The sequence below is a fragment of the Emys orbicularis genome, chromosome 2, assembly GCF_028017835.1.
Source record: "Emys orbicularis isolate rEmyOrb1 chromosome 2, rEmyOrb1.hap1, whole genome shotgun sequence".
Taxonomy (NCBI): domain Eukaryota; kingdom Metazoa; phylum Chordata; order Testudines; family Emydidae; genus Emys; species Emys orbicularis.
In genome coordinates this window covers 231,459,854-231,476,280 of record NC_088684.1, presented here as the reverse complement: position 1 = coordinate 231,476,280, position 16,427 = coordinate 231,459,854, and the positions used below count along the sequence as shown (strand labels likewise).

General features: G+C 43.2%; 1 protein-coding gene across 1 annotated transcript; it reads right to left on the bottom strand.

The window, feature by feature from the left end:
• Window positions 1–13,772: 13,772 nt before the first annotated feature.
• TRIL (TLR4 interactor with leucine rich repeats) lies at window positions 13,773–16,085 on the bottom strand. Its single transcript, XM_065399809.1, has one exon. It carries the CDS (start codon window positions 16,083–16,085, stop codon window positions 13,773–13,775), a length of 2,313 nt encoding a protein of 770 aa, XP_065255881.1.
• Between the last annotated feature and the right edge of the window lie 342 nt (window positions 16,086–16,427).

The following is a 16,427-nucleotide window of genomic DNA, read 5'->3' as shown; positions in this document are numbered from 1 at the left end:
GATGTAATGGATTTGGACCTGCTCTGTAACAGTTTATGAATAATGTACGTTGGCCTGGTTCTTTGGATTTTTACTGTATGAATATATTAGCTTAGCTCCATGGGGGGCTGACTGAAAAATAGGCAGGAAGGAAAAGAATGGTTCAAGATAGATACCTCTCAGCAAACACTAGTTGTTAAAGGACAGTGCCAGAATGATTAGCTTTAGCTCTGATGATTTTGTCTCCATCTCCAGACAATCTATAAAACTGGTTTTGGCATGGGCAGGAAAAGGCCCATAAACACAGAACAAAAGAACTCTGGCAGGAGTTGCTAGTTGTTCGGGGGAACAAGATGGGGGATGTCTGAATAAATTAGACCTGCCTAGATTACCATCAGGGGAGATGGACATATGTGTAGACTACTTGTTTTAAAATCAGTTTTCCTCTTATGCTTTGTTCCTACTGAGAAATAACTAATTCTTTGGTCTAAGAAGGCTGTTTGGTCACTAAGTACACCACTGTTCACAGAATCCTGATGGGAAGAACCACAGATGCCCAAATGTCCAAAGCTGCCTTTGAGGAACGCTGCGGGTAAACAGGGGGACTCCATCCTCCAGAGCTGTCAACCTGGCACCTGGCCCCAGACGAATTAACTAAGCCAGACACAAAAAATGCAGTTGGACCTGTGGGAAGGCACGGTTGACACATAGGTTGCTGTAGCCCAGGGTATGGTCTAAGCAAGGGAGAATGCAAAATTCCACCCCAGGAGAGAGACGCCTGAGGGACTGCACTCAGAGAACAGAGCGGCTGATGGGGGGGGGGGGGGGGGGGGGAATAGAGATGCAGCTAGCCCCGTACCCATTACAGGAGAATATACGTATCAAAGTGGACAGCTATCCAGATGAATAATTATTAACATTTATACACACTTCTTAAAAACTAACTCGGAAATTTCCCACACAATTTTTTGTTAACTCTGAGTTAAGATTGCTAGGCTACATATCCCCCCAAAACAAACCAAAAAAAGCAACAAAATAAGCCGTTAAAGTACTATTCCAGTCGTTAACCCACACATCTCCACCCTCAGCCTGGAAAAACCGACAAGGATCTCTAAGCTTTGACCAGATGTGTACACAGATATATGATCTGTATAAAAATACCAAATTTAGAACAACCACTAACAGATCATCAATTAACGTAAGCTTTTCTAAACAACAGAAAACATTCTTCAGCCACTTTTTGCAATCTCCGTTTGAGATCATGTTTTATAGATCGTGGCAACTTTACTTCAATGTTAATAAAATTGTGTGTATAAGATTATATATGGAGGATGATTCCCCACTGAAAATTCAACAACAGAAAACAATAAGAGTGACTATCAAATTGAGAATTAAAATATATAGGCAGTATATGACCCTACTGTGAGGAGTGACTAGTGCTTCCCACCCATCTGGAAAGCCCCCACTCTGAACAAGCTAGAAAACTGACCAGAAGAACCTGCATGTATTCAACCTCCTTCATCTGAAAGATCTCTGGAAATTCAGGGGCCATAATGTTTAAACTTGGATGCCTCAAGTAAGCTCATAAATCCATATTTTGTCTTCTGAATAAGGGCCCTGATTTTCAGAGGTTCTAAGCTTTCACTGGTCCACTGACTTCAGGGGGTGTTTAACATAACTGACCCCTTATTTAGGTCCATATATGACATTTTAGCTTGTCTTTTGGATAGAGATAGAGAAAATAAAATGGGGTGGGGGAGCCAAAGAACACCCTGGAAAACAAAAACAGTAAAAATACCTGTAAGGCCCCAATCAAGCAAAAGTAGCGCTGCTTTTGTGTCATACAATCTTTCATGGCTTGGCATAGGCTTCTATGGTGTGAAACAGCGAAAGCCTATTTTTGGTTAAATGAATTGGCCCCATTTGGGAGGCTGATGAACCTGTCAACTATCCCATTCCACAAACACCCACATACAATATAGTCAAGGAGCAAGGAGGTTAAAATGCCCCCCCCCCCTTTTTTTTTTCTTTTTTTGCCCTCATACAGTGGCTGGGAGTAAAAAAAAAAAAAAAAGCTGGGTTTCATGTGCAGGTGGTGGGTGTGACAATGACCTCTGATATACAGGTAAGACTAGATGATCTGGAGTCCCTTCTGGCCTTAAATCCTATCACTCTATGACTCTTTAAGCTTCCTTTTTTTCTCTCACAGATCTAAAATCTGCACTGTATTTATACCTAAATTACATGACAAGTGAGACTCACTCAAATGAAGAGAGTGGCCCTGGTTCTCAATTGTACCTGGGCTCCATATGGTGCAAGGATGGAAGGGAGGGGTAACTTTGGCCTTATGCCACCTTTGTGCCTCTCCTTTGGCATAAAACAGAGGTTCTCAAACTGGGGTTTGGGACCCCTCAGAGGGACATGAGGTTATTACATGGGGAGTCACGAGCTGTCAGCCTCCTCCCCAAACCCTGCTTTGCCTCCAGCATTTATAATGGTGTTAAATATATAAAAAAGTGTTTTTAATTTATAAGGGCGTCACACTCAGAGGCTTGCTATGTGAAAGGGGTCACCAGTACAAAAGTTTGAGAGCCACTGGCATAAAAACTCCTACCCTAGGATACTTCCTGCTGGGGAGACCTGCTGCCTTTACATTCTTTTTATAAGACTGGAGTATATAAAGGAGCCAAACAGAAATGGAGAACTACGCTAATGACAAATTATTCCTGAATAAAATGACCTGTCTGGTTTAAAATCCCAGATTTAATACAGTAATTAATTAGCAATTTGTCTGAACCTTCTTCTGTTGAGAATGCTAGCTATTGGTAACAGCAATCACCTCCTTTTAAATTAAATCAGAATAAAAGACTTTCCCTCCACCTGCTTCCAACTCTATTCCCCACTCCCACACAATGTACAGTTTCAAGCTTGTAGATGAGTCCCTTAAATCTGCACTGATGATCAACTATTGTAGTTTAGCAAGTATATAAATAAAACACAATAGCAAACTGTGACGTTATCTAATTAAAATATATGACCATATAGATTATTGTTGCAACCACTGTTATATATTTGCAGCAAATTTTGTACAAAGGTTGTCAAGTGAGGCGTCTATAAAAAGGTTATGATTTGCCAGTTATGATAATGCTATCTGTATGCATGTATTATTTTTGTATGTGAAGTTGTAAGTATTGGCTCTATACTTGGATTTCAAAGATTTGCTCCTGGGGTAACACCCATGAAGTAATTAGCCAGCACATCTTGGAGGGCCTATTCAAATTGAGAGGCCCATCGAAAGAACATTTAACTGACAGTGGACCATGGGAGACATCTATCTGCACTTAACGGAATGTCCTGCTGTGACTAGGCAGAATGCATGGACATGTGACTTGCCCATGTGACTCCAAACTCCATCTTGTTGCTGTGATTTTCCACAGTAAGAACAATGGGATGCCCTCCACATGGCAAAAGCTATAAAAGACCCTGGAAACACCTCCATTTCAATCCTGCTTCTTACCTCTGGAGGAACTTTGCTAAAAACTGAAGCTCTGAACAATGGACTGAATGACCCATCCAAGCTGTGGATGTACTCCAGAGACTTGACTTAAGCCAGCAGTTTATTCCATCACTGCTATAAGCCTGAACCAAGAACTTTGCCATTACTGTATGTAATTGATTCCTTTAACCAATTTTAACTCTCACCTTTCTTTTTCTCTTTTTATGAATAAACCTTTAGATTTTAGATACTAAAAGATTGGCACCAGCATGATTTTTGGGTAAGATCTAAATTATATATTGACCTGAGTTTGTGGCTGGTCCTTTGGGATCAGAAGAACCTATTATTTGATGAGACCAGTTGTAAAGAACCACTCCTCTCTGAATCCAGTGTTTTTGGTGGTGATATAAGAACTGGGATGCCTGAGGAAACTGCCTTTATGTTTTCTTGTTAGCCAGTGTGGGTGAAACAGGAGTTTACTTTTGTGACTGGTTTGATATATCTTATAAAAGAATAACTACCAGTTTTGGGTTGTGTTTGCCCTATTTCTCAGCAGTTTGTCCTGAATTTGGCATTCTCGGTTATGACCCACTAAGGCATGGTTAAACAAACAAACCAATCAAGTGTGCTGCATCAAACAGAACATCACTAATCTGCACTCGTGCAAGAGGAGGCCCAGTATGGATTAGTGAGGTCTTTGAAGTAGCTCATGTTGAGAGGAGACAGTGGCATCAGCACCACAATTATAAGCAAGGTCCAACATATGCTATAGCAAGCTTCAGCTAAATTCTGCAAGACTGGTGGAAACTCTGTGGCAGATTTATATACATTAAAAATAGAGAGGCGAGTAATTGCATTATTCATTTTAATATTTAATTCAGTCAGTACAATAGCCTCTGTGTTGTTTATTTTATGCTGTTCCTACATTTTCAACTTTCAATAGGCTGCAGATTTTGGTATTGATAATGCCAGACTGCATTATGGAAGCTGTCAGGGTCAGAAGTAGAAGGTTTTGACAGCTGAGTAAGGGTCTTTTCAATATTTAGGGCACATAAGGCAGTGTTTGTGGGGTAAGCACATTAGCTGTAGGTTTCTATAGTTATCAGCAATTAAATGGTTAATGTTTGGCTTTACGTTGCCATCTTTAGGCTTCAGAGTTAACACCTCATTATGATGACTCGGAAAATTCACACATCTTAGCTACTGTTTTAGACTCTCTGCAAACTGTAACTGCATCAGTCTGTACTTGGTTCACATTTTCAAGCTGATCTTTGCAAACTTGAGGCCTGATTTTCTTTTTTAAATGAAAGCTCAGATTCTGGAGAACAATTCTGTGGCAAGGAAAAAAATTGGCAGAAAATTCCATGGCTGTGGAATCTTCAAAGAGGTCTTGATTATAAGCACCCAAGGCCTGATTTAGGACATTACTGAGTGTCCAGGGAGAGCCAGGATGTGACCATCTACTGTAAATGACAAATTAAATACATTTAACCACTACTTTCTTCTGCCATTTTTCATACCCATTTCACGTGAAACATTCAACACTAAAGAGAGTCCTCTGAGTATGTGTGTTTTCACTGATACATACACCACTGAAGTGGACCACAGAACTAAGTGCCAGAGAGAGCAAGCACAAGAGACACATAGTTTATTCATCCTCATATTTTTTCCCCTTAAAAATTCAGGCATCACTTTGGGTCTGATCCTGTTTAGATTGGCAAAACCCCCAATTACTTGAATGGAAAGAGGATCAAGCCCTTACAGAGTAAGTGATTACTAGGACAGATGCCCCGTTTTCCTCAGCAATATTCTAAGTTCTCTCATAGGCAAAACCTTGGGCTTTGTACTGTAATATACTTACTTGATATGTAGATCCTTGTATTGCAATATGGCATATACCACGTTATTCCTCAATTATAAACAAACAAAAAGTAGGAGAAATTAATAGTGTTTCTCCTATAATGCCTTTTCTGAGTATATTCATATGAAGGAGTAATAAAACCCTAATGGTTTCTGACTCTTCTGATTATAGTGATATATATGCTTAGTATCAATTAAGATTGTTCACAGTCTTCAAACTATTTCATATTAAGCACATATGGACTTCTATTGTAGTGAATAACAAAATCTCTTTATTCTAGAGGTAAATATTAACCAGCATAAAAAGTAGTTGAATTTTGATGTTCAGTCAAGTAAGAGGTTAATAGCTATATTCATACATCAATTTTGAATACCTTCAAAACAAATATTTGGAAATATCTCCCACTATAGGAATGAAAAGTTCAACAGCTTTTCCGTGTAAACTAAAGGGAGCTGGACATCCAGAAAAAATTACGCAATGGTTTCACAAAGCTTCTGCTGCAGACAAATCACAATGCATGCATATCCATAGACAATATGATTTGTTAACATCGTACCGCCTCTCAATATTACCGCTGAGGAGATAAACAACAGCCTTCCATAATTGTTTTCAGCCAACCAGGACAAAGTATTTTCTTTCTGCATGTACTGGTAAAAGAAAGAATATATTGTGTAGGCACTCGGCTTCACCTCGTTCCTTACATACAACACTCCTGAATTATTTATGTCACAAAACCATCCATGTGTCTTATTATCTAAAGAAGCTACTGTGCAGAGTCCGTATTTAGATAATTCTTTTGTTTAATATCTAAATGATTGCTCAACAATCACAACTAAATGAACAACACACAATAGGACATCTTGTGAGCTGATTAGTGATACTGAGTCAATAGGAGTTTTGTTATCAACTTCAGTGGGGCCAAGATTTCACCTAATGTCTTACAATGAAATGAAGAATTAAGTGGCCATAATCAAATCTTTTAAAATTTTCCATTCTCATATAATAAAGATTCAGAGCTATACTATACTCTTGAACCATGAAATTCCTCTTCACACCAGTTAGGCGTTATCCATAGAGAGAGGGCAAAAATATGGCCCTATATATACACAATACTATATAATTGCTTCCCTCACAAGTTAATTTTAAAAAAGTAAACAAACTTCCCTCTCACAGCACTTCTAAACAGCAATATTACTAATAAAAGCCTCAGCTCCTGCAAAGTGACATGCCCACATGGACTCTTGCACATGGGTGGAGTACAAATGATTTTGGTGGGATTGCACGGACACAAAGGTCTACATGCCCTCTACGTGGGTGGATCTCTAAAGAATGAAGGAAGAAACAGGTGGAAGGGAAAAAATAACTTATTTTTGCACAAACTTATTCCAGAAGCAAAAGATCTTAAGTAAAGTAAGTAGCAGTGTTTTACATATTTATTTGGGAAATTGTGCTAATTATTGGACTATTGTACCTGGAAGCAATTTAATTTGAGTATTGGAATAAAAAAGTGATAATCTTAGGGTATGTCTACACTAGAAATGTAAGTCACCTATAGTAGATCAACTTATAGCAACCACAGTTAATTACTGCAGCATCCTCACCAGGAGCGCGTCCACCAACCTAAGAAGGCCAGTGTGCGGAGCTGAGAGCCCAGTCTCTCAGCTCCGCTGGTGGCTCCCGAGCCATGAAATTGACAAGGCTGCCCAGCTCTTGGCAGGGAGAGGGGTCTGAAGCTACCAGAGCTTCTCAACTGGGAGCGGGGTCCAAAGCCACCGGGGCTTCTCACCCTGATTCCTAACTGGGAGCAGATCCATTCTCCCCACGGCTCTCAACCAGGTGTGGGGGCAGCTGGGCTCTAGCTGCCTGGCTTTGTTGTCGATTTCACGGCTCCAGCCATAAAATTGACAAGACAGCCAATGTCTACACAGACAGTGTCGCCCTAACTACACAGACATAAGCCGTACGCCTCTCATGGAGGTGTAGCTATGATGTTGGTGTAGTAGGCCACTTACATTGGCAGGAGGAAGGCTGTAGTGTAGACACTGACATAATTAGGTCAACATAAACTGCTTATGTCAACCTAACTGTGTAGTATAGACCAGCCCTTAGGGACTGTTGATAAGAGTAATTTACTAACTAACATAGAGTGGTTTTGTTTGTAGGCAGACCATTAGCTCTCTTTAAAATATATCTAAATTGATTAAAGTAAAAGAATCAAATATATATTACAATGGAAAAAACATGACTACTAATTTATTGCTGCCCTATAAATGTACTGCACATAATTACCATAGTAACTGGTGTGATGCTTTATAAAAAGAATGATAATCAAGTGTACACTACTGTTACAATCACTAATGTATCATTATTGTTGCACAATTGCACTAAATCTGATAGAGTGTGTCTGATAGAGTAAAGTGTCAATGAACAAGTGTAATCTGTTAAATATGATAATCCTGTTTACATGCATGTATAATCTTTGTATCTGAAGTTATGAACATTTGCTATGTATTTGTATCTCAGACAGGTGTTATTCCTGGATGACACTTCCCCACACAAATTTACATTCAGACTAGCCCTCACTGGTTTATAGGCCATCCATATGGTGATCGGCCATTGAAGGGAATCAGCTCTTCAATGAGCCCTTCCTAAGGACACCTCAGACAGCACGGAGCCAATGGCTACCCCTATGATTCAGCAAAGCATGCAAGGACATGTGACGAGGCCATGTGATCTAAGGCTCCATCTTTTACCAGTACCTTTCCATGCACATGTGACCCTGGACTCCATATTGGCCAGGAAGTTTCCAGGCGCATGAGTTGGGTTATAAATTGCAAGCTGTGACATCACTGCTTTGTCTTCATTCCTGCTTCTCCTCTCTGGACTGGGATTATCTAGGAAAACTTTGAACACCGTTATTGAATGACCCCCAACCTGTTGGGTGAACCGGGGAGATTTATCCCAAGCTAGCAGATTTAACATCACTGATATTATCCTGATCTGCAAACTCAGAAAATCATTTGTAATGTATATGATTCCTTAACCATTTAATAGCGCTTTCCTTTTACTAATAAAACTTTTAGTTTGTAGTTACTAAAGGATTAGCGATAAGCATGATTTTGGGGTAAGATCTGAGTTATATATTGACCTGGGGAAATGACTGATCCTTTGGGATTGGAAAAACTTTATATATGATTAATCTGTTTTTCAATAACCTCTCATCATAAACTGATGTCTGTGTGGTGATAGGGGCTGGACTGCCTAAGGAGACTGTGTTTTTAGCTTCTTGTTAACCGGTATGGTGATATATACTGGGCTTATCTTGGTAGTGGCTGGGTGAACTCTAACGTTAAAATAATCACGTTTGGCATGTGTGTGCCCTGAATTAGTCATTTTCAGTTCTGACCCACACCAGGCACTCATCCATAACTGGTAATAAAATTGGCTTATAAATGCCTAAGGCCTATAAAATGATATCTTACTGGATATTTTCACCAATTCACTTCAAAACCTACTTTATCAAAAAGTTTGTTAATGTTTTCACGTACTTTAAGGCAGTTTTCTTAAAATGATTATTTATTCATACTGGACCAATCACATTCTGAATTTTTTTATAGCTTTTTTGTAATGACAAATGACAGATTTGTTTTGATAAAAGATCTCAAGGAGTAGTTATAGCAATACATTCATGGACAATTACATAATAAATGTTAGCAATTCAAAGACAACAGACTTTTCTTCTATAGGAATGAATGTGCATGCCTGAGAAAAATAAACATTTGAGAAAAACAAAAAGCAGTAAAAAAAAAATTGTGTCTAGGGACAGTCTGCCAAAACTATGTTATATTTATGGTACAACAAAAATAACAAAATCTCTGCATTCAAAAGGTATGCAGAATGGGGCCTTACATTTATTCACTTGATTAAGATACATAACAAATTATAGATCACCATTTCATCTGCAGCAACTCTTCTCAGAAAAGATGTCCAAACAAAGAATAAATGTTAATGTGTGTTGATGCATATTTGTTCAAGATTTGGGTGTTATATTTTTTTGCCAGCTTTGCAGGCCATATTTTTCACGTGGCTCCATCTACCCCACAAAATAAGCCTATATCCACTGTGCAGACAAACCCTGAATTTTGTGTGCAGCTAGATGTTTGAACAGGTAAATGGGTAGCTTTTCTTCTACCTGCCCCTTCACCCATTACATTTATTGCAAACAGACTGGATATGTGTGAAATTTTGTGGGTGCACCTATTGTAACCTAAAGTGTAAAGTTGACTTATTAACATGCTGATTCTGACCCATTGCACCTACTTTATTTAACTTTGATAATCAATAATTTAAAAGGTTATGCTGATGAAACTGCAAATGACATGATTTAGGGAGATAAACCTTGGGTTTATTTATTGGGCTTTTTAGGGGGACAGGAATGAGGAGCTTTATAAAAATCTCTTTAATAGTTTAAACTGTGTTTCTACTCTGAAGTCACTCTACAAATGGCATTGTGGGATTTCGTGTCTATTGCGTCTCAATTTCCATATCACACTGACCTCAGTATACAAGTAAATGTGTTATTTTCTGCCAGCCCGGCAAACTCAACCCAGGCTCCAAAAGTCAAACTCGGTTGTGGTTGTTTTCTGCAATATCAGTTTAACAGGACAAATCAGGTTCTCAGTTACACCTGTACAAACCTATTCCATTCAGAATGTGCCCTCCATGATGCATTTGCGACACCTGTTGTAGTCAATGACTTTACATAGTGGTAACTGATTTCACCTGTAGTTGGAACTTTTTAAACAATTCTGATGATTTATAGGCAAGTAGGAATAATATCCAGCTCACTCTCTCTGAGTTTTGTGGGTTCCTGCAGGGCCAAGAGCAGCAAAGGTCAATCAAAATGTATTTTTGTCACTAAAAGAAGCAGATACAACTCTGAATACAGATTGAGAACAGATCAATTCAATTAGACTGTTCTATTTTACATCCTCCATTTTTAGAGAAGAACTGCAGTGGAGAAAAAAAGACAGATGTAAATGCTATTATTTTACTGGTGAAACAAGAACTATGTAATAACATTCCCATAAGTCAGGAACTGACATTCCTCCTCGGTTGTTAGTCCAAGCCCATGGCACAAAAATGTTTACTGATCCTGAAAGAACTTGTATGGCTCTGCTAACCTGTTTCCAGCCCAAAGTTAAGAAACATTAGTCTTTAAAAATCACCCATATCATTCTACTAACCATCTTGGTTTTTTACCCATGACTTCCATTATGGCTTGAACATGAACTGACAGAATTAAAGACCAATTAATACAAATTTATATAAGCCCAGAATTTTAGACGGTATGAACCGTTCATTACTATCTCTAGCAATTTTTTGGGATGGGCCATTATCAGAATTCAAGAAGAACAAACAAAATTGAATGACAATTATTTTAGGGTCCAATAGGATCAGCCAGTCGTATAAATAAATGCCTTCTACCCCTGTGAAGCTGGGACCCATATTTCCCCAACAGTAAAAGTATTTGTTGTTAACCCTAACAGTTCACGAGATATCAACATTAGAGATGACCACTTGTACACTGATCTGATAATACATTATCGGCAGAGGTCCAAGATGGTGTGTACCAACCCAGGAAAACCTCTAACCAGTATAATTATCAGTACTTGCATCCTTGGCATACATAAACTGTTTCTTTACAGATATTAAAATATTTTGCTTTAAGCCAAAATCATCCTAAACTAACCCAACATACTATAACCAAAACAAAAGTATGGTACATTGGAAAAATATGTTGAGAAAAGATGATGACAGGAATGAAGTAACAGACAAGGTGCAGCCTTGGGTAATGTAAAAACAGTTAAACTAATAAAACCAAACTGTGTATTTTATACTGTATCATTTTAAAATCAATCTGGAGACACTGCTTTTCTTTTAGCAAATGAGTTTATTGACATAACTGATCATAATTGTGTACAGTATGTATGCATCTCCTATTAGAAGAATATCCAGTGATAGAGCTAAACTAAGTGTGATATACAGTTTAATGCTATGCAATCCCTATTAATTTTTAGCAATAACAATGGTGTTGTCCACCGATAATCACTTAATCACATGGGTCCCATAGCTATATAGATATTTGAAAGTAAACGAGCCAAGAGTTTAAGACACTTAAAAAATTAACTCAATTTAAGGACTGATCCTGCATTTCTTCAATCCAAATTTCATTCAGTCCTGCATCTTAGTGATTTTAAGTGAAAATTTTCCTGCTATGGACTACAAGATTTTGTCCCTGAAAGATGCAGCTTCACGAAACTTTAGATTGAGGATGAAATCCTAGCCCCATTGAAATCAATAGAAAAATTCCTATTGACGTCAATAGGATCAATATTTCACTCTGAAATCCTCTCTGCACATAACTGTTAAGTGTTAAGGCAAATTCTCCTAACACTCCCTCTTCACTGTATTTGGACCCTAATATTAAGAAGCCATCTCCAGGGCGTAAAAGGCTCATTCCCATTCATTCACTGGACTCTCAACAAGGGTACCAATTACTATGGTGTCTTTTGTAAATATTTGTTCATTAAAAAGCAAACAGACACCACCACATGACTTAATTTAGGCTACTGAACAATCATCAGACCATAAACAAAAAACTTTCTGGTCAGCACCAACCTAGGTCAAATGTGGACCAGTGACATAGAGATTGATGCCTCCATATATCATCAAACTCCTGAGCCATTCAGTTCCTCAAGAGTTCATTTGAGGCTCCAGGTAAAATGAAGAGGAGCACAAGTAATATCAATGGTCTCAGGAACATACTGAACTCCTTCTAAAATATTTGCATATAACTGTAACCACAGTTTGGACTTTTTTTAAATTAGCTCATTTCTAGACCACGCAAAAAGAACTAATGTAAACTAAACCACCATGTTTAATAGTGGCAGAAGCACATTTTTGTAAATATTTAGGGAAGCAAAACTCCCAGAAAGTAGAGAGCAGCCAATCATAAAATGACTAACACTACTCAGAAAACAAAAATGCATTCAAATAAAAGTAATATACTACTGCAAGAGATTAACTCAAGATAAAGATTTAACTTTATCATTACTCAATTAGCTGAGCAAAACACTGAGAAACACAGATTAACAAAAAAAATTAATGGATTTCACAGTGAGGTACAAGTACATATAAAACTAATTTTAGTACAGTAAAACTAAGAGAATTACTTATTGGCATAAGTTTGTTTCACATTTCTGAAATATCTTCCACCTATTAAAGAAGGAATGCATCTATGCTACCTATCAATCAATAATTCACCTTAGTATGCACTCAGGTAGCTACGAAGATGGATTATTTGAAGCTCAGTGATCCACTGACCAACCATGTACCCAGACAACTAAAACACACATTAAAGTGTAGAAGTACCAAACAGTATTTATTTAAAACACAATTTTGAAATAATTCCCTGTAAACATGTTACAAAACTTGTGTTAGTTTTCCCTAGTGGTGTCAGCAATATATTCCTGCAAGATTAAAATCAATTGCATTACTGTTTTTTATATAAAAAGGTATAAAACACACACACACATACACACAGTTGTCTTGCGTTCTATTTGAGTTAAAACAACCACATCATTCAAACGCTCCATATTCCATACTGTTCAGATTACTTGCATGTTGCAGAATTCAGTATTGATGCTGTTCCTAAAAGTCTTATTTCAACAATATGCCTAGGAAGTGATGATGGGTTTAAAAAGTCAGTGTTCAGTAAACTTCAAACATATTTCTTGTATCACATCAGTGAACTGGATTATTTGTTTGACCAGTGAAAGGTAACCTGGACCTTCTTAAACACAGTGCAAGAAGATTATCCTGAAAGACACAGTACATAAACTGCTGGCTCTGAGGACAGAGTCCACCCCTGCTGCTATGTGCATTAGCTACGATACTCTTCTGTTCTTCTTGACAGCAATTATTTTAAAATGCAGAGTTACTTCCTTAGGTTAGTGATTTTTTTTTAATCTTCAAGAAAGTACTAATATTTTTAAGGATTCCTTTATAATAAATGTGCCAGACCAAAACCAACCCCACATAACCCCTCCTGGTAACTGGGATGTGCCCACGAGAACTCCAGCCCCCTCCTACCTGCAGAAAGGAACACTGATATATTGAGACTGCAGTGCTGGAATTATGTAACAAGCTTGGGTCCCATCTGTTAGACTCACCCACACGTAGCACCTAGGTCTTTACTCCAGGCCCATCTCAACCCACTCCCCCTCTGCTTGGCAACAGCCTTAAATTCCAGGCAGCCCCGCCCTCGGTGAGGTGACCGGGGGGAGGGAGGAACTACAACTCCCAGCAAGCCCTGCTGAACCGTGATGCCAGCATGGGGCCAGCTGGGAGTTATAGTTTCCATGGGCCACACTGCTAGTCAGCGAATCGCTGCTGCAGCAGGTGGTCCTCCCCGCGCCGGGCACCGCTGCTGTCGGCGAAGCGCTCGCAGGGGAACTCAATGAGGTCAGTCTCGCTGAGGGCACAAGCGACGGCGCTGCGGGGCGGGCGGTGGGACTGGAAGCCAGAAAAATCGGCGGAGACGCCAGTGCCCATGGAGCGGAGCGGCCGGCGGGTTGAGTACATCTGTCGCACGTGCACCGGCGCTGCCTGCCGTCGCCCCTGCATTTTCCTCCGCACCAGGCGGGATACCCAGGCCGCCAGGGCCACGAAGAGCAGCAGCGCATTCACCGCCAGCAACACCAGTGTGAGGAGCTGCTGGTCTGGGCCGCCAGCCGCGCCCCCGTTGGGCAGGGTGACCAGCCCCACACAGTGGTCCCGCGGCGCCACCGGGCAGACGCGGCCACCCAGCACCCCCTCCACACAGACCAGGTAAGGGGTGTCAGGGCGCAGCTCCCGCAGGGTGGCAGCTGGCTCACTCCGCTCCGCCAGGTAGACAAAGCGCTGGAACTTGACAGAGGCCCCAAAGCGGTCGAAGAGGAGTCTGAAGCGCACGGGCCCCAGCAGGCGGGGACTGCGGTGAGGCCGCACCCACCAGCGCACGGTCACCGAGCTAGTGCCCACCGCCTCTACTGACAGGTTGCACAGGAAGAGCTTGTTGAAGTCGCAGGCGTCGGATACCAGCGGGGCCCCAGCCGCAGAGGGGGCTAGGTGGTGCTTCCTAGCCCGCCGAGGCCACGCAGGGCCAGCCAGAGGCGGGGGTGGCCTGGAGCTGCCCAGCAGGTCGGGTAGGGAGGCCGTAGGGGTGGGCTCGGCTCTCCCGCTGCCTCGGGCTGGAGCAAGCCCCTCCTGAGCATCCAGCAGGTGCATAGTGGAGGCAGAGGGCAGGGATCCGGGTCCCCCTTGTGCCGGGCTGCGGCTGCTGTTGCCCCCAAACCCCTCAGGGGCCAGGATCAGCTGCCACTGTTGCTCCCTGGGCCACTGCCCTGTTGCAGGTGGCAGGGAGGGAGATGGGGAGGTCCCACTGTGGCAGTCGGCACCGTCAGGCGGCAGCAGCTGTGCGTCCTGAAGGTAGTCGAGGTACTTGCCGGACAGGGCAGGTGGCAGGCGACACTGCACAAAGACAGTGAGCAGCCGTCCCTGTGAGTGCCGTGTGCCCAGCCAGCGCTTCAGGCCCCGCAGGCGGCAGTCACAGCTCCAGGCATTGCCGTCCAGCTCCAAGCGCTGAAGAGCCAGGCTAGAGGTGAAGAGCTCCCCCGGCAGCACGGCCAGTGCATTGTCGCGCAGGCTGAGCTCCCGTAGCTTGGGCAGGGGGCCGAAAGCGGCAGGGTGCAAGGCAGCCAGCACGTTGCGGCTCAGGTCCAGCGCTTCCAGGCTGCGCAGTGGCTCCAACAAGGTGGCGGGCAGGTGGCTCAGCAGGTTCCCATCCAGTCGCAGCTCCTTCAGTGCCCCCAGCCCAGCGAAGGCATCCGGCGCCAGCTGTGTTAGCCGGTTGCTGCTGAGTGAGAGCTTGGCCAGGCCGGGCAGGTGCTGAAAGAGGCCCCCACCCAGTTGCTGCAGGCTGTTGCCAGCGAGGAGCAGTGTGCTGAGTGAGCGCAGTGGCCCAAAGATCTCTGGGTGACGCAGCGAACTCTGCTGGTTCCCAGACAGGTCAAGGAAGCGCAGTTTGGCCAGGCCAGCAAAGGCGCCGCGGCTCAGCCAGCGGATGTGGTTGGACTCCAGGTGCAAGTAGAGTAGGTTGGGGAGTCCTGAGAAGGTGGCTTCGCCCAGCGAGGCCAGCGCATTGCCGTCCAGCCGCAGCTTGACCAGGCTGCCCAGGCCGGTGAAGGAGGCAGTGCTCAGGCGGCCAATCTCATTAGCATTCACGTAGAGGATGCGCAGCTTGGCCAGCGGGTGGAGGGTGCCCGGCGCCAGTGCCACCAGCTGGTTGTTGCCCAGGTAGAGCTCCTCCAGCAGCGCCAGGCGCTCGAAGGCCTTGGGGTGCAGCCAGCGGATGCGGTTGTACTGCAGGTCCAGGCGCTGCAGACCCGCCAGGCGGTGGAAGTCGAAGGCAGAGATGTTGGCGATGAAGTTGCCCCCCAGGCTGTAGGTCAGGATGCCCTGGGGGTCGGCGGTTTTGGGCACCGCCCGCAGCCCCCGGTTGGTGCACAGGAGGTGCTGCTGCAGCTGGCAGTCGCATGGCTCCGGGCACATGGACTCCACGGGGGGAAGCAGCAAGAGGAGGGAGAAGCAGCCACAAACCACCCACGGCAGCAGCAGCATCAAGCCGAGCCTGCGAGGCGCCTCCATCCCGGGAAGAGCTGCGGCGGGCTGCTTCCCCCGCCGGCTTTGTGTCTCTCCAGCATCCCACCCCCCTTCCCAGCGGCTGCTACTCGGCCCCTCCTCCGCTCTGCGGACAAGGTCTGAGCTCCGCCGGCAGCGGCTACAGCGCGCCCTGCCCAGCACCCACGCTACTTGTTGCACTGGCTGAGCAGGGGGAGCGGTAGCTGGGCTCGGGATCCCCGGGCAGGCGCCGCCGCCGCAGCCCCTCTCAAGCCCGCCTGGCTGGCCGGAGGCTCCGTTGAAGTTGCTGCTGCTGCCGGCTTCTTTCTTCCCCTGCAGCCGCGCAGCCCCGCGCCGGCCGCTCTCCCT

Coding starts and splice junctions, on each gene's coding strand:
- TRIL (XM_065399809.1), bottom strand. CDS start 16,085: ATGGAGGCGCCTCGCAGGCTCGGCTTGATGCTGCTGCTGCCGTGGGTG.